Source organism: Esox lucius, chromosome 17 (genome assembly GCF_011004845.1).
Source record: "Esox lucius isolate fEsoLuc1 chromosome 17, fEsoLuc1.pri, whole genome shotgun sequence".
Lineage (NCBI taxonomy): Eukaryota > Metazoa > Chordata > Actinopteri > Esociformes > Esocidae > Esox > Esox lucius.
In genome coordinates, this window is record NC_047585.1 from 8,428,200 (window position 1) to 8,450,769 (window position 22,570).

The 22,570-nt window shown below is 42.3% G+C and overlaps 1 protein-coding gene across 2 annotated transcripts in view; it reads left to right on the plus strand.

Annotated features, from left to right (window-relative positions):
- Positions 1-22,570, plus strand: part of arhgef3 (Rho guanine nucleotide exchange factor (GEF) 3) — a 102,496-nt gene that overhangs the window by 43,353 nt on the left and 36,573 nt on the right. Inside the window, exon 1 of one of the 2 annotated variants that reach the window (XM_010882087.4) lies at positions 13,147-13,477. The exons of the other annotated variant lie outside the window; for it this stretch is intronic. Coding sequence (XP_010880389.1) covers positions 13,445-13,477 — 33 coding nt within the window. The 5' untranslated portion in view covers positions 13,147-13,444. Of the gene's footprint in view, positions 1-13,146; positions 13,478-22,570 lie in introns of those variants that run through there. 2 annotated transcript variants of the gene reach the window in all.

A 22,570-nucleotide genomic window follows, 5' to 3' on the forward strand; every position in this document is an offset into this window, starting at 1 on the left:
TATATAAAAAGTAATGGCCATTTTGCGCAAGCATTTTGAGTAAGGAAATTAATATGTCAATTAACCTGTTGGCTTTTGAAGACAGTAAAAAGACAGCAGGGATTTTGGCCCACTCTTCCATACAGACTTTCTCCAGATCCTTCAGGTTTCGGGGCTGTCGCTGGGCAATATGGACTTTCAGCTCCCTCCAAAGATTTTCTATTGGGTTCAGGTCTGGAGACTGGCTAGGCCACTCCAGGACCTTTGAGATGCTTCTTACGGAGCCACTCCTTAGTTGCCCTGGCTGTGCGTTTCGGGTCGTTGTCATGCTGGAAGACCCAGCCACGACCCATCTTCAGTGCTGTTACTGAGGGAAAGAGGTTGTTGGCCAAGATCTCGCGATACATGGCCCCATTCATCCTCCCCTCAATACGGTGCAGTCGTCCTGTCCCTTTGCAGAAAAGCATCCCCAAAGAATGATGTTTCCACCTCTATGCTTCACAGTTGGGATGGTGTTCTTGGGGTTGTACTCATCCTTCTTCTTCCTTCAAACATGGTGAGTGGAGTTTAGACCAAAAAGCTCTTATTTTTTCTCATCAGACCACATGACCTTTTCCCATTACTCCTCTGGATCATCCAGATGGTCATTGGCAAACTTCAGACGGGCCTGGACATGCGCTGGCTTGAGCAAGGGGACCTTGCGTGCGCTGCAGGATTTTAATCCATGACGGCGTAGTGTGTTACTAATGGTTTTCTTTGAGACTGTGGTCTCAGCTCTCTTCAGGTCATTGACCAGGTCCTGCCATGTAGTTCTGGGCTGATCCCTCACCTTCCTCATGATCATTGATGCCCCACAAGGTGAGATCTTGCATGGAGCCCCAGACCGAGGGAGACTGACCGTCATCTTGAACTTCTTCCATTTTCTAATAATTGCACCAGCAGTTGTTGCCTTCTCACCAAGCTGCTTGCCTATTGTCCTGTAGCCCATCCCAGCCTTGTGCAGGCCTTCAATTTTATCCCTGACACAGCTCTGGTCTTGGCCATTGTAGAGAGGTTGGAGTCTGTTTGATTGAGTGTGTGGACAGGTGTCTTTTATACAGGTAACAAGTTCAAACAGGTGCAGTTAATACAGGTAATGAGTGGAGAACAGGAGGGCTTCTTAAAGAAAAACTATCAGGTCTGTGAGAGCTGGAATTCTTACTGGTTGGTAGGTGATCAAACACTTATGTCATGCAATAAAATGCAAATTCATTAAAAAAAAATCATACAATGTGATTTTCTGGATTTTTGTTTTAGATTTCATCTCTCACAGTTGAAGTGTACCCATGATAAAAATTACAGACCTCTACATGCTTTGTAAGTAGGAAAACATGCAAAATCAGCAGTGTATCAAATACTTGTTCTCCCCACTGTATATGTGTATATATATATATGTGTGTATATGTATATGTATATGCATATACGTGTGTGTGTGTGTGTGTGTGTGTGTGTGTGTGTGTGTGTGTGTGTGTGTGTGTGTGTGTGTGTGTGTGTGTGTGTGTATACACCCACAGGGGATTTCCTGACTGGAAATTAGGCAAAGGTGGTACCCCAACCTCCACGCTCTACCAGACACCCCGCTGTGAAATACTTTATATAATATCTGGCTACACACTTGAGAAAGATAACTATTATTGTCACGACTCCCTCCCCTGGGGCTCCCCCTGCTGGTGTGCCTGGGCCCCGTTGGTCAGCATCACCGGCCTCCTGAATCCACCGCCCCCCTTCCCCTCTGCATCACCAGGTGCACCTTTTCATTGTTGTTTGATTAGTGTAGGTATATGTATGTCTGCTGTTTAGGAGGGAGTTGTGGGTTATTGTTTGTTGGCACCGTTCTGTTTGTTAGCACGCGTTCTTGTTTTTTGGGAATACTGTTGCCCAGCATTCATTGTGTTTGCCTGCTTAGGCATCCTCCTACGCTTGTTTGGCCTCTCAATAAACGGACGCAAGCTACTCCCTGTGTTTGACTCCTGTTTCCTTAGACAGGAAGTGACAATTATAGTGTTAAATCTGTCCTGTTGCCTATTTGAGCAGCTAGTGCATGCTACAATGTCCTCCCTAATAGCAACCAAAATATATAAGCAATATATTTATTCTTAACGTAGGCCTATTAACTTGTTTTAAAAAAATAAATATGATCATCAGCTTTATAATTAATCACAGTCAATACTATTCTTGTCTATTTTCGTTGTTATGCTATGTTTTTGTTATATATATATATATATATATGCGTGCGTGCATAAAAACGTCACATGGTTTGTCTCCCTCCCTTGAGTTCCTTAAGCTGTACTTGGCTCTAATACTGTCGCTGATACAGCGTCTGCATGTTAATATATTTATATTATTAGTGACATAAATATGTTAATTCTGTATTTTTGTATACTGTAAAAAAGACACCTGTCCACACACTCAATCAAACAGACTTTGATTGAGTGTGTAGACAGGTGTTTTATACAGGTAACAAGTTCAAACAGGTGCAGTTAATACAGATAATGAGTGGAGAACAGGAGGGCTTCTTAAAGAAAAACTAACAGGTCTGTGAGAGCTGGAATTTTTACTGGTTGGTAGGTGATCAAATACTTATGCCATACAATAAAATGCAAATTCATTAAAAAAAATCATACAGTTTGATTTTCTGGAATTTTTTTTTAGATTCCGTCACTCACAGTTGAAGAGTACAGACCTCTACATGCTTTGTAAGTTGGAAAACCTGCTAAATCAGCAGTGTATCAAATACTTGTTCTCCCCACTGTATTTAGGAAAGGTCATGGAAGGAGGAGGGTGCAGCTTTCAAAATGTCAATTTTATTTGAATTACAAACTCCAATTGCCGTAGGCATTTGGTGGTTCTAGTGTTAAATGTGGCTACACTGGGCCCAATTCTGTGAAACATCTGCAAATTATACATCAAGATTAGTAAAGTACAGGCCAGGCTTGAAAACACCTGCTGAGAAAGTGGTTGTGTTGGGCGTAGTATAGTGTGATTTGACTCTTGTTTGTAATGTAGAATTGATTTCAAGCATTATCAAAAACAAATGTTTACACAGGCGGACCATGAGGTCCAGATATGGCACTGGGTGATGTGAGGTTGTTTCCAGGTGTAAAAGGCTCCCTTTTCCCATTACCATTGTCTGCATGTTGATGGTCACTCCAATGTAAAGACACAAATGCAATCCATTTTAGTGCATCAATAAGTGAAGTTGAAGGTGTTGTATTCAAGATAGTGTTAAACATTTTGAAAGGTGAGAAGGATAATTGGAAAAGGTTAGTTAACGTACTGTACCTTAACCTACAAATTCCACAGCAGTCTATGCTGGAACGATTGTATCATCTCAATGGACACTCCCAGATAAAGTGCCTTAAAAGACGAAAATGGGAACTGTTATGATGACAGCAAAAGCTGTGCTTAGAGCGAAGACTGGTATATTTTGCTTAATTAAAACATGACAGTTTAAGAACAGGTTGTCGGCAATGTGGTGTTCAACATTTTATATTGTTAAAGTTTTCAGTAACCCTTCAAATTACAGCCCGTAACTTACAGGGTAGTTCCCACGTAACTACGTAGTAACAATAATGTAAGTATGTGGTAAGAATGGGTAGTTATGTAGGAACAATGTAGGTGTTACTTGTATGAACGGAGAATGATACAACTCCAAATGTACTTAACACACGCTTTTGGGCAATTGGTTCTTGCCAAACCAAAAGCCGCATTGACATCAATCACAAATGTATGAACTGATTATAGATGCATGTTACGAATCAAGCCACAGGAAGCACTTATCTGTTGGGTGTCCTACAGGAACGAAAATGGATAGGCTTAACAAATAAGATTTTGTCAGATTTTACTGTTGTTGAGGACAATTAAACTCTAATATTAGAAGGCATACTTTAATGTGGATGACCAAAGGTGCTTGGCTCACTATGCAAATCTCCTAAATGTCGTGGTGTTTCCAAATGTAGAGACAAATAAGATCCATTAGCCTGTCCATTAAAACTAGTCTATTACATAATAACACCTGATAAAAAGACAGTAAATGTGGTAAATTATATTTTGTTTTCAGTTAATACTCCATAACATACCTTCACGTCATCATCCTGTTGTAGATTATTCTTTCCTATACCTTGTGAACTTCACCCTGACATAACATGTTAGTTCCTAGTAAGTCCATCATCTTTAACTAGTTCTTATACAGTACCAACAACACTTAGTTTAAGTACTATGAAAGAGGGCTGTAATTTCAAGCAGTGTCTGTTCCCACGTAAATACACAATAGTTATAAGGAAAGAGGGCTGTATTTTGAAACAGTGTCTCTTCCCACATAGTTACAGTGTAATTACAAGGAAAGAGGGCTGTACTTTGAAGCAGTGTCTCTTCCCACATAGTTACAATGTAGTTACAATGATATAGGGCTGTAATTTGAAGCAGTGTGTGTTCCCACGTAGTTACAGTGTAGTTACAAGGATATAGGGCTGTAATTTGAAGCAGTGTCTGTTCCCACATGGTTACAGTGTAGTTACAAGGAAAGAGGGCTGCAATTTGAAGCGTGGTCAGTTCCCACCTAAATTCACAGTAGTTACAAGGAAAGAGAGTTGTAATTTGAAGCGGTGTCTGTTCCCACGTAAATGCACAATAGTTACAAGGAAAGAGGGCTGTGATTTGAGGCATTGTCTCTTCCCACGTAGTAACAGTGTAGTTACAAGGAAAGAGGGCTGTAATTTGAAGCGGTGTCTGTTCCCACATAGTTACAATGTAGTTACAAGGATATAGGGCTGTAATTTGAGGCAGTGTCTGTTCCCACATGGTTACAGTGTAGTTACAAGGAAAGAGGGCTGTAATTTGAAGTGGTGTCTCTTCCCACATAGTTACAGTGTAGTCACATGAAAAGAGGGCTGTAATTTGAAGCAGTGTCTCTTCCCACGTAGTTACAGTGTAATTACAAGGAAAGAGGGCTGAACTTTGAAGCAGTGTCTCTTCCCACATAGTTACAATGTAGTTACAAGGATATAGGGCTGTAATTTGAAGCAGTGTCTGTTCCCACGTAAATGCACAAAAGTTACAAGGAAAGAGGGCTGTAATTTGAAGTGGTGTCTCTTCCCACATAGTTACAGTGTAGTTACATGAAAATAGGGCTGTAATTTGAAGCGGTGTCGGTTCCCACATAGTTACAGTGTAGTTACAAGGAAAGAGGGCTGTAATTTGAAGCAGTGTCTCTTCCCACATAGTTACAATGTAGTTACAAGGATATAGGGCTGTAATTTGAAGTGGTGTCAGTTCCCACGTAAATACACAATAGTTACAAGGACAGAGGGCTGTATTTTGAAACAGTGTCTCTTCCCACATAGTTACAGTGTAGTTACAAGGAAAGAGGGCTGTACTTTGAAGCAGTGTCTCTTCCCATGTAGTAACAGTGTAGTTACAAGGAAAGAGGGCTGTACTTTGAAGCGGTGTCTCTTCCCACCTAGTTACAGTGTAGTTACAAGGAAAGAGGGCTGTACGTTGAAGCGGTGTCTCTTCCCACGTAGCTACAGTGTAGTTACATGGAAAGAGGGCTGTAATTTGAAGCAGTGTCTCTTCCCACATAGTTACAATGTAGTTACAAGGAAAGAGGGCTGCAATTTGAAGCGTGGTCTGTTCCCACCTAAATACACAGTAGTTACAAGGAAAGAGGGTTGTAATTTGAAGCGGTTTCTTTTCCCACGTAAAAACACAATAGTTACAAGGAAAGAGGGCTGTAATTTGTAGTATTGTCTCTTCCCACATAGTTACAGTGTAGTTACAAGGAAAGAGGGCTGTAATTTGAAGCAGTGTCTCTTCCCACATAGTTACAGTGTAGTTACAAGGAAAGAGGGCTGTAATTTGAAGCAGTGTCTGTTCCCACATAGTTAGTGTAGTTACAAGGAAAGAGGGCTGTACTTTGAAGCAGTGTCTCTTCCCACGTAGTTACAATGTAGTTACAAGGATATAGGGCTGTAATTTGAAGTGGTGTCAGTTCCCACGTAAATACACAATAGTTACAAGGAAAGAGGGCTGTATTTTGAAGCAGTGTCTCTTCCCACATAGTTACAGTGTAGTTACAAGGAAAGAGGGCTGTACTTTGAAGCGGTGTCTCTTCCCACGTAGTTACAGTGTAGTTACAAGGAAAGAGGGCTGCAATTTGAAGCGTGGTCTGCTCCCACCTAAATACACAGTAGTTACAAGGAAAGTGGGCTGTAATTTGTAGTATTGTCTCTTCCCACGTAGTTACAGTGTAGTTACAAGGAAAGAGGGCTGTAATTTGAAGCGGTGTCTGTTCCCTCATAGTTACAGTGTAGTTACAAGGAAAGAGGGCTGTATTTTGAAGCAGTGTCTCTTCCCACATAGTTACAGTGTAGTTACAAGGAAAGAGGGCTGTACTTTGAAGCAGTGTCTCTTCTCACATAGTTACAGTGTAGTTACAAGGAAAGAGGGCTGTACTTTGAAGTAGTGTCTCTTCCCACATAGTTACAATGTAGTTACAAAGATATAGGGCTGTAATTTGAAGCGGTGTCTGTTCCCACGTAAATACACAATAGTTACAAGGAAAGAGGGCTGTAATTTGAAGTGGTGTCTCTTCCCACATAGTTACAGTGTAGTTACATGAAAATAGGGCTGTAATTTGAAGCAGTGTCTCTTCCCACATAGTTACAGTGTAGTTACAAGGAAAGAGGGCTGTAATTTGAGGCAGTATCTGTTCCCACATAGTTACAGTGTAGTTACAAGGAAAGAGGGCTGTAATTTGAGGCAGTATCTGTTCCCACATAGTTACAGTGTAGTTACAAGGAAAGAGGGCTGTAATTTGAAGCAGTGTCTGTTCCCCCGTAAATACACAATAGTTACAAAGGAAAGAGGGCTGTAATTTGAAGTGGTGTCTGTTCCCACGTAAATACACAATAGTTACAAGGAAAGAGGGCTGTAATTTGTAGCATTGTTTCTTCCCACATAGTTACAGTGTAGTTACAAAGGAAAGAGGGCTGTAATTTGAAGCAGTGTCTCTTCCCACATAGTTACAGTGTAGTTACAAGGAAAGAGGGCTGTAATTTGAAGCAGTGTCTGTTCCCACATAGTTAGTGTAGTTACAAGGAAAGAGGGCTGTACTTTGAAGCAGTGTCTCTTCCCACGTAGTTACAATGTAGTTACAAGGATATAGGGCTGTAATTTGAAGTGGTGTCAGTTCCCACGTAAATACACAATAGTTACAAGGAAAGAGGGCTGTATTTTGAAGCAGTGTCTCTTCCCACATAGTTACAGTGTAGTTACAAGGAAAGAGGGCTGTACTTTGAAGCGGTGTCTCTTCCCACGTAGTTACAGTGTAGTTACAAGGAAAGAGGGCTGCAATTTGAAGCGTGGTCTGCTCCCACCTAAATACACAGTAGTTACAAGGAAAGTGGGCTGTAATTTGTAGTATTGTCTCTTCCCACGTAGTTACAGTGTAGTTACAAGGAAAGAGGGCTGTAATTTGAAGCGGTGTCTGTTCCCTCATAGTTACAGTGTAGTTACAAGGAAAGAGGGCTGTATTTTGAAGCAGTGTCTCTTCCCACATAGTTACAGTGTAGTTACAAGGAAAGAGGGCTGTACTTTGAAGCAGTGTCTCTTCCCACATAGTTACAATGTAGTTACAAGGATATAGGGCTGTAATTTGAAGCGCTGTCTGTTCCCACGTAAATACACAATAGTTACAAGGAAAGAGGGCTGTATTTTGAAGCAGTGTCTCTTCCCACATAGTTACAGTGTAGTTACAAGGAAAGAGGGCTGTACTTTGAAGTAGTGTCTCTTCCCACATAGTTACAATGTAGTTACAAAGATATAGGGCTGTAATTTGAAGCGGTGTCTGTTCCCACGTAAATACACAATAGTTACAAGGAAAGAGGGCTGTAATTTGAAGTGGTGTCTCTTCCCACATAGTTACAGTGTAGTTACATGAAAATAGGGCTGTAATTTGAAGCAGTGTCTCTTCCCACATAGTTACAGTGTAGTTACAAGGAAAGAGGGCTGTAATTTGAGGCAGTATCTGTTCCCACATAGTTACAGTGTAGTTACAAGGAAAGAGGGCTGTAATTTGAGGCAGTATCTGTTCCCACATAGTTACAGTGTAGTTACAAGGAAAGAGGGCTGTAATTTGAAGCAGTGTCTGTTCCCCCGTAAATACACAATAGTTACAAAGGAAAGAGGGCTGTAATTTGAAGTGGTGTCTGTTCCCACGTAAATACACAATAGTTACAAGGAAAGAGGGCTGTAATTTGTAGCATTGTTTCTTCCCACATAGTTACAGTGTAGTTACAAAGGAAAGAGGGCTGTAATTTGAAGCAGTGTCTCTTCCCACATAGTTACAGTGTAGTTACAAGGAAAGAGGGCTGTAATTTGAAGCAGTGTCTGTTCCCACATAGTTAGTGTAGTTACAAGGAAAGAGGGCTGTACTTTGAAGCAGTGTCTCTTCCCACATAGTTACAATGTAGTTACAAGGATATAGGGCTGTAATTTGAAGTGGTGTCAGTTCCCACGTAAATACACAATAGTTACAAGGAAAGAGGGCTGTATTTTGAAGCAGTGTCTCTTCCCACATAGTTACAGTGTAGTTACAAGGAAAGAGGGCTGTACTTTGAAGCGGTGTCTCTTCCCACGTAGTTACAGTGTAGTTACAAGGAAAGAGGGCTGCAATTTGAAGCGTGGTCTGCTCCCACCTAAATACACAGTAGTTACAAGGAAAGTGGGCTGTAATTTGTAGTATTGTCTCTTCCCACGTAGTTACAGTGTAGTTACAAGGAAAGAGGGCTGTAATTTGAAGCGGTGTCTGTTCCCTCATAGTTACAGTGTAGTTACAAGGAAAGAGGGCTGTATTTTGAAGCAGTGTCTCTTCCCACATAGTTACAGTGTAGTTACAAGGAAAGAGGGCTGTACTTTGAAGCAGTGTCTCTTCCCACATAGTTACAATGTAGTTACAAGGATATAGGGCTGTAATTTGAAGCGCTGTCTGTTCCCACGTAAATACACAATAGTTACAAGGAAAGAGGGCTGTATTTTGAAGCAGTGTCTCTTCCCACATAGTTACAGTGTAGTTACAAGGAAAGAGGGCTGTACTTTGAAGTAGTGTCTCTTCCCACATAGTTACAATGTAGTTACAAAGATATAGGGCTGTAATTTGAAGCGGTGTCTGTTCCCACGTAAATACACAATAGTTACAAGGAAAGAGGGCTGTAATTTGAAGTGGTGTCTCTTCCCACATAGTTACAGTGTAGTTACATGAAAATAGGGCTGTAATTTGAAGCAGTGTCTCTTCCCACATAGTTACAGTGTAGTTACAAGGAAAGAGGGCTGTAATTTGAGGCAGTATCTGTTCCCACATAGTTACAGTGTAGTTACAAGGAAAGAGGGCTGTAATTTGAGGCAGTATCTGTTCCCACATAGTTACAGTGTAGTTACAAGGAAAGAGGGCTGTAATTTGAAGCAGTGTCTGTTCCCCCGTAAATACACAATAGTTACAAAGGAAAGAGGGCTGTAATTTGAAGTGGTGTCTGTTCCCACGTAAATACACAATAGTTACAAGGAAAGAGGGCTGTAATTTGTAGCATTGTTTCTTCCCACATAGTTACAGTGTAGTTACAAAGGAAAGAGGGCTGTAATTTGAAGTGGTGTCTCTTCCCACATAGTTACAGTGTAGTTACATGAAAAGAGGCCTGTAATTTGAAGCAGTGTGTGTTCCCACGTAGTTACAGTGTAGTTACAAGGAAAGAGGGCTGTAATTTGAGGCAGTATCTGTTCCCACATAGTTACAGTGTAGTTACAAGGAAAGAGGGCTGTAATTTGAGGCAGTATCTGTTCCCACATAGTTACAGTGTAGTTACAAGGAAAGAGGGCTGTAATTTGAAGCGGTATCTGTTCCAACATAGATACAGTAGTTACGCCTGCTAAGCAAGTACATTTTGGAGTAGTCACATGAAGCAGAGTCTGATTAACAATAGTTAAAACATGTTTAAAAACAATTTAAAATGAGAGGGTATGTTCAAAATAAAATAAACCTAAGAAGGATATTGATCAAAACAAAATCTGCAACATCATCTAGCATGACTGGATTGGTGGGTCAGTCATGGTCTCGGGAGGCAGTGATGGTCTGGGGAGGTTGCACAGACCTCCACATGCTGGCCAACAGTACTCTGACTGCTGTTAGGTACCGGGATGAAATCCTCAGACCCATTTTCAAACCTCACGCTGGTGCAGTGGTCAATGTACTGGGAGCTTATGAGTATGCAACAAAAACTTCCTCCACGGTAAAATGTTGAAGTCCTGCTATTGCGTCCTGGTGAGTACCAGCCCACTTCAAGCACTGGTTGTGCTCCCATAGGAGTAAACACTTAAAGAGCATTTTAATCGATGCATAACATTTATATTTATTTTTCATTTGAATAGCCTAACAGGAGTTAATTTACTAGTGAGACAGGTAGATTAACATTGTAACAATATCTCCAGGGTATAAATGTTCTGTTTCGCTTAACCAATACTTTTTTTGTGATAAAGAGAAGAAGAGGGTGACACTCTGGACACAGTCTGTAATTTATATTCTGATTTACGTATGTTCCTGTTCTCAACAACTGTTCCTTTCAATGTTTAGATTGACAGATTTTAGAGGAATCCTGTTATGGGCAAAGTTGCAACATTTCCCCACAAATAGCTGAGTTGGAACTTTAACAACTGAATATGTTTGAGGAGATTTGTCGTTTGGGTCACCTTTGCGTCTGCCAGTGTTATTGATGTAGTGGCAGATTGATTCTTTCCTCTGTGTCCACTAGACAATATTTGACAGTCCTAAATACTTCCATGCAAAGATTTCAACCAGAGTTGTTATATATGTAACTCAGTAAAAGTGATCTACAGGCATAACTTTCTGGTTATATTATTTTCCACTAAACTAACCAGTAGTCTGCTGTTGGCGGGGGTTTATTCAAACCCCCGCCAACAGTAGTCTGCCTTCTTTTAGGGGTTTATTCAAATTTGAACTAAAGGGGAACCCTTATAGGTTCTTTGAACAAACCTTAAATACTATGTTGGGGTTTTGATGGGGTATGTTTTAAAATAGATCTCAGAGGAACTATTTAAATTTGTTTTTTTTAAATAATTTGGGGGTTCTGCCTCAGTTTCAATCTGAAGAACTCCTAAAGGATACATAATAACCTTTCAGTTTTAGAGTGTAGTGATTTAATTATCAGACTTATTACAAAAGGTATCTAGTCTGATAATGATTAGTAGATACCTGGGATGTGGCTTTAAGACCGGAATTGCAGTGACAATATTAACAAGACTGTTAGGGCTATTCTAATGTGAACTTGTACTGCAGCTCAGTGGTACTCAAAGTGAATGTAACTGCACGTTCAGGGGCATATTTATAGCATTACTAGTTATTGTACAACGATTGCTGCTGAAATTCTGGCATCACCTACATTGTGCCTGATACAACGGTATTTTAAGAAAGTCACTTTTTAGTACCTCCTGGAAATAAATGATTGAATCCACTGGTAGTTTGTTTTATCTAGTCTCAAAATGATTTATTATAGTCACCACCTATATGAGTAATAAACAGCAGTTTTTCTGATAGAATTGCCTAATTTAAGGTACTATGTCATAGGAAATGCCCAATGAAAATATTTATTTTAATATTTATTTTAATTTTATTATCTGATAGGTCATACTCAAATAATGTTGTTTTCCGATTTTTGTGTTTGTGTATTGGATATCAATTTCATCTGTAAACTTTTGATCTGACCCCCGTCAAGACCAGGTCAATTATTTTATATATCAGTACTTGATTGGACTAGGATCTGAGGTCTAGCTCTAGATCCAATCCAAAATATATCTGAGATTAGGGATAATCATATCTAAATTGAATTTGAAAACAGCTTGCAAGTTAACTATGTCAACCTCAAACCAGATAAGAAGCGGCAGAGATGTGGTGTTGATTAATTTTACAATGTGTAGCAAATTACATTTATATAGGATATGAATTTTGTACAGTATAGTAAAGATATTTTCTTCTTTAAACATAATTTTGGATTTGGTCGTTATTTCACATTATTACACACATCTCAGATCCCTGGCCACTGAGCATGATCTGTCTCAGGATTTTAAACAATGCCAGATCCATTCCAGTTGGATATCAGATCGGATCTTGGTTAATTGGATTTAGGTATATCTTTGAAAACTTTAAATCATAAATAATTGTTATTATTGGTACACCCCCACACCATTCATGCACTGAAAAGCTAAATAATGAATTCCTTTTTGGGAGAATGAAAGATATCTGGAAACATTGGACAGTTATATTACTTTGGTTGTACCTTTTTAAAGTGGTCACCCACTATTCCCTCACAATTAGGAAATACAGGAAATTATTCCAGGATACGTGACTCACTGTTGCGTTTTAGCTTCCTGTTGGCTTCCTGTTCTCTCAGGCAACACCCTTTCAGGTGCTCAACATCCTATCATTCACCTACTGTAATGTTGGCAGTTAACTAAATGCTTCACCACACACTGTATTTGATTGTATATTAGTTTTATATCTCAATGTATATGGCCTAAACAGGTTTTGAATTACAAAGTCTTTGAATAGGGAGCAAGATGATGATAACACAATGTGTGAACAATGCAGGCTGTACAAGTATTTCCTACTAACAGCATGGATTTTTCTGTGGAAAGTAAGCTTTTAAGCTTTGTTTTACTGCCAGTTGTTTATTGACCTCTAGTAGTGACCTTCAGAAACGAATTGCACATCAAGAGAAGGGGGCAGCAGCTTGGCAACACCGACTTTTCACACTGCTGAACTAAATGAAGTTCAGCTGAACCAAGCCGAAGCCTATGAAGTGAAAGGAAAAATCAAGCAAACACAATGGTGCTGACAATGGTCAGAATAGGGAATTCATGAACAGGGATAGCTCTGACTGTCCATGTGTCTGACAGGTTGCAAGACGGCCGGTACACAACCTTGAGTCAACAAGAAGATGAGGGGGAAAAAACAAGGTTGTCCACCGGCAATTGTGACTCCTCAGGCCCAATATAGAAACAGCTCAGTTTCCCCTCTCGCTTGCACATCCTGTTGTGAAGCAGCGCGACTCAGCCTCAACTGGCTGTTGCACATGCATGGGACGCTCTCACACACTCATATGCGTATGCTGTAAGAGGAGAAGCAGCCTGAATCTGACTTTGTGACTGGGTAGCTGACTGAAGAGCAGGCTGGAGTTGAGTCTGTGGGCTCTGTGTGCAAGCAGGCTGGATCTAAGATCATGTCAAGGTGACCTGGAGGATCAGAGTGCATGTGACCCAGGATAGCGCTAACAGCCCTAACTGAACAGGGAAAGCGTTAGCGGAAGAGAGCGCTAACATAACCTTTGTGAATCTGGGGAATAAACCGGCTCAGGGATCCTTGATGATGGGGTGCTGTCTGTTTGTTCATCAGAAGGTGAGTAAGAGAGCCTCCATAGCTGCTCTTTTACTGAGATGATATGGTGCTGATAATATGAGGTCCTACATGTAACTAGGAAGTGTTCTCACATAGTGTATATCACCACTGACCCATTCTCAAGACCGATACAGTTAAAGATCATTATTTCAATATTTCTTGTTTGTATACAGCTCTTTGGGCTGCTGGCTTTTCATTCACTAGCAAGATTATGCTTCTGATGTTTGATTTATAGCAGAACAGGCATAAGCCAATAGTCAGGTAAGACGTAGTCCCCTGTTAAAGGAATGAATAAAATGGTACATAATCTCTGGTAAATATACCAAGACTTAGAGTATTTCATGACGCAACACAGTGTCTGAGTACAATACTTATATGTGGTATATTTGCAATATAACACAAACCACTTGGTGTCATAATGTTATTATAAACTCATTACAAGGTTTTAGAAAAGTTAACAATTATTTGTCAAACCCCAGGTATTAGGTCTGATATCTGACAGTCAGCTGATAGGAATTCAGGGTTTGAACCACTGGTTTATAATGTGTTCAATTTTGAATATCCTCTGAAATTCTATTGGGAGGTTATGCAATTTGGCTTTTTTTTTTGGAACAGAGGGTTGTCACATTAGTGATGTCTGCTCAGGATTTTGGTCTGAATGGAAAATAGGTAGTTTCCCTTTATAGTAAAACCGAGAAGTTTATTCAAAGTGTCATGACCAGCCTGGAAAGTGACATGCAATGAAAGAAAAGTTTGTTTCTTGCTAACCAGCTAGCTATATTAACCCAGGCTGATTAGCCCAGTCAACAAATAAACTTGTTCAGGTTACAGTAGCTATTGCAAGTAACGTTAACTAATTACAGTAGTATGAGACTCATTAGCTCTATCTAGCCCATGTAGTAAAGGGCAAAATATGGGTATGGGGACTTGGGCAGAAGAGATTTAAAAGCCAGTGCTTTTGTCTTCATTGGATTAAATCCCTAATCCCTTTTGCCCTTTATTAAACGGGGTTGCTGAAAAAATTGCTTTCAAATGTCTCTTTTTTTATGCTTGCAGACTACACTAAAACATAAGAAGTCTAGACCTTTTCAGTGGAGGAACGTTAGACCACAATTTTTTTAATTGTTACTTGTCATCATTGAAATAGATCATAATGATTGTGATATTTAATGCAAATTCAGCATAGAGTATTTACCTCTCCTCTCAGCCATGCATCGCTCCACATTCCGCTTTCCCTCGTCTCTTCCACAAATGCGCAGTACAGTGTTGACTGGCTCCTTGTAACTACTGACTTAAAATACTGAAAAAAGCACTCAATTCTAGTAACTTGGGTATTTTTTATTTACAGTGCCGTGGCTAGGAATCCTGGTCCCATTGAAAAGATACACTACCATTCAAAAGTTTGGGGTTACTTTGTAATGTCCTTGTTTTCAAAAGAAAAGCAAATTTTTGTGTGCATTAAAATAAAATAGATCAAAAATACAGTGTTGACACTGTTATTGTTGTAAATGACTACTATAGCTGGAAATGGCAGATTTTTTATTGAATATCTATATCAGCGTGCAGAGGCCCATTATCAGCAGCAGTGGCATGTTGTGTTTGCTAATCCATTTTTATCATTTAAATTGCTATGTGATCATTATAAAACCATTTTGCAATTATGTTAGCACAATTGTGTGTTCAATTACAGGATCAAAATGGACAGAAACAGAGAACTTTCTACTTTGTCCATTCATGTTCTGAGAAGGCTATTCCCTACGAGAAATTGTTGTACGAGAAACTCAAGATCTCGTACATTGTGGTGTACTACTCCCTTCACAGAACACAAACTGTCTCCAACTAGAATAGAAAGAGGAGTGGGAGGCCCCGGGGCACAACTGATCAAGAGGACAAATACATTAGAGTATAGTTTGAGAAACAGACACCTAACAGGTCCTCAACTGGCAGCTTCATTAAATAGTATCCGCAAAACACTGGTCTCAACGTAAATAGTGAAGAGGCAACTCTGGGATGCTGGCCTTTTCCCCCAATCTTCGTCTGTCCAGAATCTGGGTTTTTTTGCCCATCTTAAACTTTTCTTATTGTTGGTCAGTCTGAGAATGTCCTTTTCTTTGCCTAGAAGGCTAGCTTCCCGGAGTCGACGCTTCACATTGAGACAGGGGTTTTGCGGCTGAACAGTAGTATATATGCCTGGGCCCTCTTACTTACAGATGACATGTTTTAGAACTTCAATCTATCCTGCTTTTACTGAAATTCACATAGTTTGATGTCTAAATGTAACTCTGATATTAAAGCAAATAAGCAATTGGAGACAAAAAATAAATAATGTAATCGTTTTGTTTAAACAACAACATTTTATCTCCATTTTGGACTCATCAAAGTAGCCACCTTTTGCGGACATAACAGCCGAAACAAACACTTGGCATTCTTTTAACAATGGAAATTGAATGTTTTTCGCAACGTTTTTCCCATCACTGTTGCAGAAGATGTTTTGCACTTGTAGGTTGCTTTGCTTTGACCCTTATGCCCAGTTCAACCCTAAGCAGCTCAACAGGGTTTACGTCTGGAGGCTGTGCTGGCCATTCCATGATTTGAAGCCTAACATATTATTTTCTTCTAATATAGTTCTGACATAGCCTGGAGATATGTTTTTTGGTCATTGCCTTGCTTTAGGATGAACACCTAACTAGGCGTACAGCAGAGGGTATTGCATGGTGCTGCAAAAATTACGTGGTAGCAGTTTTTGTTATTGTTATTAAATATATTGATAATATTTATTAATAACCTGCGGTAGGTTTTTGTACCGAAACGTTGTTATTAAATTCTTATTGCTAGTTACGCAGATTGGGTGCCGGAGTTCTTTTCTTTACTTGAATCGACCTTTGGTCTTCTCCGATGCACCGGTCGGTCTACAGGTGTGCAAAAGTTTGGTTTCTCAATTTCCCCTTCAGAAATGGGCTTTCTGTTGAAGGTTGGAATCATCTGCATTTCGATGCTGACAATGCTGTTATATGCCATTGCACCCACGGTTGACCAGGGTCTTTGCTGGCTATGATCTAGATTTTGATGCCCTGTTAAGGTCCCTTTTTGATTTGAAGTTGGTGTTAAATTCAATTTTTTTTTAATGTTATTTACTTATATAGGAACCCATCGAGGGGCAAACAAGACATAGTTGTAAACAATAAGGACAAGGACAGTCTGCATGTAAGAACAAAAGACAAAAACCAAACATAACAGGCTATGTTCAAAAAACAAAAAACAAAACCAAACAGAACAGAACCTTATGTTTGTCCATGTAAAATGTAAGGACAAACATAATGCAATGATGTCTAAATCATTTAAACCCTATATTCAATAGAAAATAGTACAAAGAACACGTATCAAATGTTGAAAATCAGAAATGTTATTGTTTCTTTTTAAAAATATATGCCCACTTTGAATTTGATGCCAACATCCTGTTTCAAAAAACGTAGGACAGGGGCAACAAAAGACTGGAAGACACAGCTAATTAGGTTAATTGGCAACAGGTCAGTAATATGGTTGGGTATAAAAAGAGCATCCCAGAGAGGATGTGTCTTTCAGAAGTAAAGATATTTCTGTGAAAAACTGCGCAGGCAAAAGTCCAAGAGGTTTTCAATTGGATTAAGGTCTGGGGAACGTGAGGGCCAGTCAATGGCATCAATGCTTTTGTCATACAGGAACTACGCACTCTGGTTACAGGAGGCCGGACATTGTCCTGTGTCTGGGGATTTCATCCTAGTACCTAACAGCAGTCTGGGTGCCGTTGGCTAGCTCATGAAGGTCTGTGCAACCCTCCAAGGATATGCCTCCCCAGACCATCACTGACCCACCTCCAAACTGGTCATGCTGGATGATGGGGCAGGCAGCATAACGTTCAACACGGCATCTTTCACGTCTGTCACATGTGCTCAGTGTGAACCTGCTCTCATCTGTGAAGAGAACAGGGCGCCAATGGCAGACCTGCCAATTCTGGTGTTCTCTGGCGAATGCCAATCAAGGTACACGGTGCAGGGCAGTAAGCAGTCCCACTAGAGGACATCGGGTTCTCATTCCACCCTCATGGAGTCTGTTTCTGATAATTTGGTCAGAAACATGCACACCAGTCGCCCGCTGGAGAACATTATGTAGTGCTCTGGCAGTGCTCCTCCTGTTCCTCCTCGCACAAAGGAGCAGATACCAGTCCTGTTGCTGGGTTGATGCCCTTCTACGGCCCTGTTCAGTTCTCCTCATGTAGCGGCCCGTCTCCAGTAGAGACAAGGACACTTGCAAAACGCAAAACTAGAGAAAAGTCAGGAAGGATGAGGAGAGAGCAATTGTCTTTGGCCACCACCTACAAAACCATTCCCTTTTGGGGGTTGTCTTGCTGTTGCCTCTCCAATGCACCTGTTGTCACTTTCATTTGCATCAAAACTGGTGACATTGATTCACAATCGCTTATGCTTCCTAACTGGACAGATTGATATCCCTGAAGTTTCATTGACTTGGTGTTTTAGTGCGATGATTACGTGTTCCTTAATTTGTTTGAGTAATGCATGTAAGTAGACAGACCATTTATTCAGTACATACTAGAAGAACCTTTGGCAGCAATCACATTCACATCACACCTTAAGTCTTTAAGGGTATGCTTCTAACAGGTTTGCACACCTGGATTAGGGCAGTTTCTCTAATTCTTTCTTGCAGATCCTCTCAAGCCCTGTCAGATTGAATGGGGAGCGCCCATGAACTGCGACCTTCAGGTATCCCCACAGATGTTCAATGTTCTAGTCTGGGCTTTGGCTGGGCTGCTGATAGACATTCACAGACTTGTCCTGAAGCCACTTCAGCATTGTTTTGCCTGGGTGCTTCAGGTTTTTCTTGTGCTGAAAGATGAATCTACCCCACCAGTCTGAGGTCCTGTGCACTCTGGATCAGGATTTCATCAAGGCTCTGTCTGTACCTATCACTCCACAAACACATCCCGGACTTGTCTTCGTGTTGCATGTCTTCAACTAATCACACCAGGTCCCAATCATCTCGTTAGTATTTGTTTAAATGTTTCCCCTCTGCTCCCCACATCATTGTTGTCATTGTCTGTATGTACATGTAACTGGTGAGTGTTTTCCGTTTTGTGCTGTTTAAAGCATTCAGCCCCTTTGTTTTCTTTAAGTTTCTTTTTGTATGCTTGTGTTTGTTTATGCATTAAAACCTACATCGAGCTCATTTCGCCTGCGCCTGGTTCCTCCACTACCGCCACCATCGTTACAGAATGATCGACCCTGGAAGAATGAACCAGCCGGTTACGAAGGAGGAAAATGACCTTGTGAACCATGCTTGGGTCCATACGCTTCCGACAGCTGGAACTGGAAGCTCCCCTTACTGAGGAGCGTATGGAGCAGGTGATCGTGGAAGGGTGTGGTCGCCTTCAGATCACCGGGACAAAGGAGCTGCTGGCCCGGTATCCGTTCCGGCTGGAGAAGGACATTTCCCCTTGATCCGGACAACCCAGCCGAGGAGGGCAGCACCACAAGGTAGGGCAAGGTGCCCGGTCCACGGTTCCCCCCCGAACCGAGGCCTCTCCGGATTGTGGAGACCCGGAGGCCTCCCTTGGAAATGTTTTGGGGGGGCTGAGGGGGTGCCCAGAGGGGGCTGTGACAACCTCCCCTCTACGTCCGGTGCCAGCTCCAAGGCGCCGGCTGTTCCCCACTGCTGCCCAGGAACCGCCGCCAGCGCCCCCTGCTGCCCAGGAGCCGCCGCCAGCACCTCCAGCTGCCCAGTGGCCGCAGCCGCCAGCTCCTCCCGCTGCCCAGTGGCCGCAGCCGCCAGCTCCTCCCGCTGCCCTGTGGCCGCAGCCGCCAGCTCCTCCCGCTGCCCTGTGGCCACAGCCGCCAGCTCCTCCCACTGCCCAGTGGCCGCCGCCGCCAGCTCCTCCCACTGCCCAGTGGCCGCCTCCGCCAGAACCCGCCGAGGACTGGTCGCCACCAGAACACGCCGAGGACTGGCCGCCGCCGCCCGAGCCAGCTGATGACTGGCCACCTCATCCAGCGGCGCCCTCTCCTGCCCAGGAGCCGCTGCCTCGTCCCGCGGCACCCTCTCCTGACCTGAACATTTAAACACATACTAACAAGATGATTGGGACCTGGTCTGAATAGTTGAAGACATGTGACACGAAGAAAAGTCCGGGATGTGTTTGTGGAGTGATGGGAACTGGAGGTGTACGGGACGGTGGCACTGATCCTCACCGTGACAGTACCCCCCCCCCCCCCCAAAGGCGCAGGCTCCCGACCGCAAGACAGGAAACAACCCAGGGGGGGAGGGCGGGACGACGGCACCAGGTCAGGCGGAGGCTCAGCACCCGGAGCCGTCGGTGCAGGCCGGAGGGTCAGGAGCCGGCTGGAGGAGCCGGCAGAGGAGCCGGCGGAGGAGCCGGCGGAGGGTCAGGAGCCGGCGGAGGAGCAGGAGCCGGCAGAGGAGCCGGGGGAGGAGCAGGAGACGGGAGAGCCGGCGGAGCCGCCGGTGCAGGCCGGAGGGTCAGGAGCCGGCGGAGGGTCAGGAGCCGGCGGAGGAGCAGGAGCCGGCAGAGGAGCCGGGGGAGGAGCAGGAGACGGGAGAGCCGGCGGAGCCGCCGGTGCAGGCCGGAGGGTCAGGAGACGGCGGAGGGTCAGGAGACGGCGGAGGGTCAGGAGACGGCGGAGGGTCAGGAGACGGCGGAGGGTCAGGAGACGGCGGGAGAGCCGGCGGAGTGGCCGGGACAGGCCGGGGAGGCGGAGCGGCCGGGACCGAAGAGGGCGCCGCGGGACGAGGCGGAGGCTGCAGGGCAGGAGAGGGCGCCGCGGGATGAGGCGGCGGCTCCAGGGCAGGAGAGGACGCCGCTGGATGAGGCGGCCAGTCATCGGCGGGCTTGGGCAGCGGCGGCCAGTCAGATCATTATAAATGCTTTAGCAATTTTGTTAAAATCTTTTGTAGATCTAAGCCTAAAAAAATCCATCTTGAAGGTCTACGGAGAGTTTCCTGGACTTCTTGGCTTCTTGGTTCTTGCGTGTGTGATTTTGAAGTGAATATGCCACAGGTAGACTCAAATAAGGGATGATGAAAAATAACTCAAGGATGATGAAAAGACACAGGATGCATACGTGATCAATATGGAGTGTCATGACAAAAGGTCTATAACACATCAAAACGGGGAGAAAGTAACATCATTCCATCTCGTTAATGTTTGGATTTAATAAAACACTGGTAGGAGGAAGTAGGCCTACTTTAAAATGGGAAGCATGAAAAGTTTTTAATTACAGTAAAAAATTCTGAAACCAATTGTTTTTGTGCATTTCTTTCCCTTTTAGTTAAGCACACTATCTTTAATTGATTATTTAGGGCCAAATTTGATCACATTCTTCTACTGGAGACATCCCCATTGTCCTACTGTTGCCTAAAACTCTTGCTCCATAATGGAGCATCGTTGCCTCTTAGGAATTCCAATGGATGAAACAATATGTGCCAAGATAGTTTAATTTACTAAAGAACCAAAATGCTTCACTAATGCCACAAACAGTCAACATGAAGACCAGAATTGCTGGGTTTCACTACAACTAAGCCTAAAATGTGATAGTTACTTGTTAACAACGGTGAACTGAACAAACAGCATATGAGAAAAATAAGAAAAATGTATTTTTTGAGAGTAGGAGTTTGGATAGGACTGAAATATGCAATTGCCAAAAGCATAAATTCAATATACAGTAAACCAATCATTGAAGCACTTAATAGCTTTGGCTTTTCTCCAACCATTTACTAAGAACTAGGCTGCTGTAATTACAGACCTAGCGGCCGTTAATCGAAACGGATTCCATCCGCTGTTTCCTTTTACTTGGCATTGTATTCTACACAAACTGTAGTGTGTTATTATTGTTTCCCTGTAACCGTTTAATTCCCATGACAACAAGCATACCCGTGCCTGGCTACAAGGAGGCGTCTCAGAGGTCAGTGAGAGGAGTTGAGACATTGGAAACACAGCTGTGTGTGTGTGTGTGTGTGTGTCTAGAGCAGTACTGCTAATCCAGAATCAGACCGGAGTCTCCTCTGACCATATAAATATTATTGATTGTGTTCAAAAATAAATATAAAAAGCAAAAAAGGAGACAGATAAATTACACTGTTCTGAGGACTGTTAACTTGTTAGATACAGACACACAGAAGACTAAATTGAAACGACATTGCACACCCTCAATGTTGTAGAATATACCCAGACAAATCTTCTGGAGATTAATTCAACAATTACATAATCTTCAACACAACACATTTGTATTGATCTTCCAGACTAAACAATTGAGCATGTGGAGTTCAGCAGGGATATATTGGTTAGGTAGAGTATCATACATATGGGTTTTATGGAAATCTTACATAAAGGGCCTTGGTAGCATGCATGTTAACATATATATTATATTTAAATAATTCTCAAACGTATGTGAACTATAAGACTTCTGAAGTCCATAATAAGTCACATTCATTTCTCTGATCCTGAAGACTGGCTAAAAAGTATGACATACCCTAACAAACCTCTGTCTAAATATAGGTCTTGTATACGTGGCGTGGGCAAAAGCTAGAAAAACTACTTATAGCTGGGACATGCAGACTTTTAAGATATTGAGAAACTAAAAAAATTAAGGGAACAAGTAATCATCACAGTATAACACCAAGTCAGTTAAACTTCAGGGATATCGATCTGTCCAGTTATGAAGCATAAGCAATTGTGAATCAATGTCACCTGTTTTGCTGCAAATGAAAGTGACAACAGGTGCACTGGAGAGACAGTAAGACAACCCCCAAAAAGGGAATGGTTTTGCAGGTGGTGGCCACAGACAATTGCTCTCTCCTTAATCTTCCTTACTGATTCTTCTCTAGTTTTGCATTTTGTACCTGCAGCCCATTCAGGTTGCACAGGTAATCCATTTTCTGATAACATGCTGCATTCATCTTGCCATCAATTTTCACTAGATTCCCCGTACCTATAGAGCTCAAACACCCCCAAAACATCACCATGTTCACAGTTGGGAAGGTATTCTGTTCACTTATAGGCCTTCTTGACCCTTCTCCAAACATAAC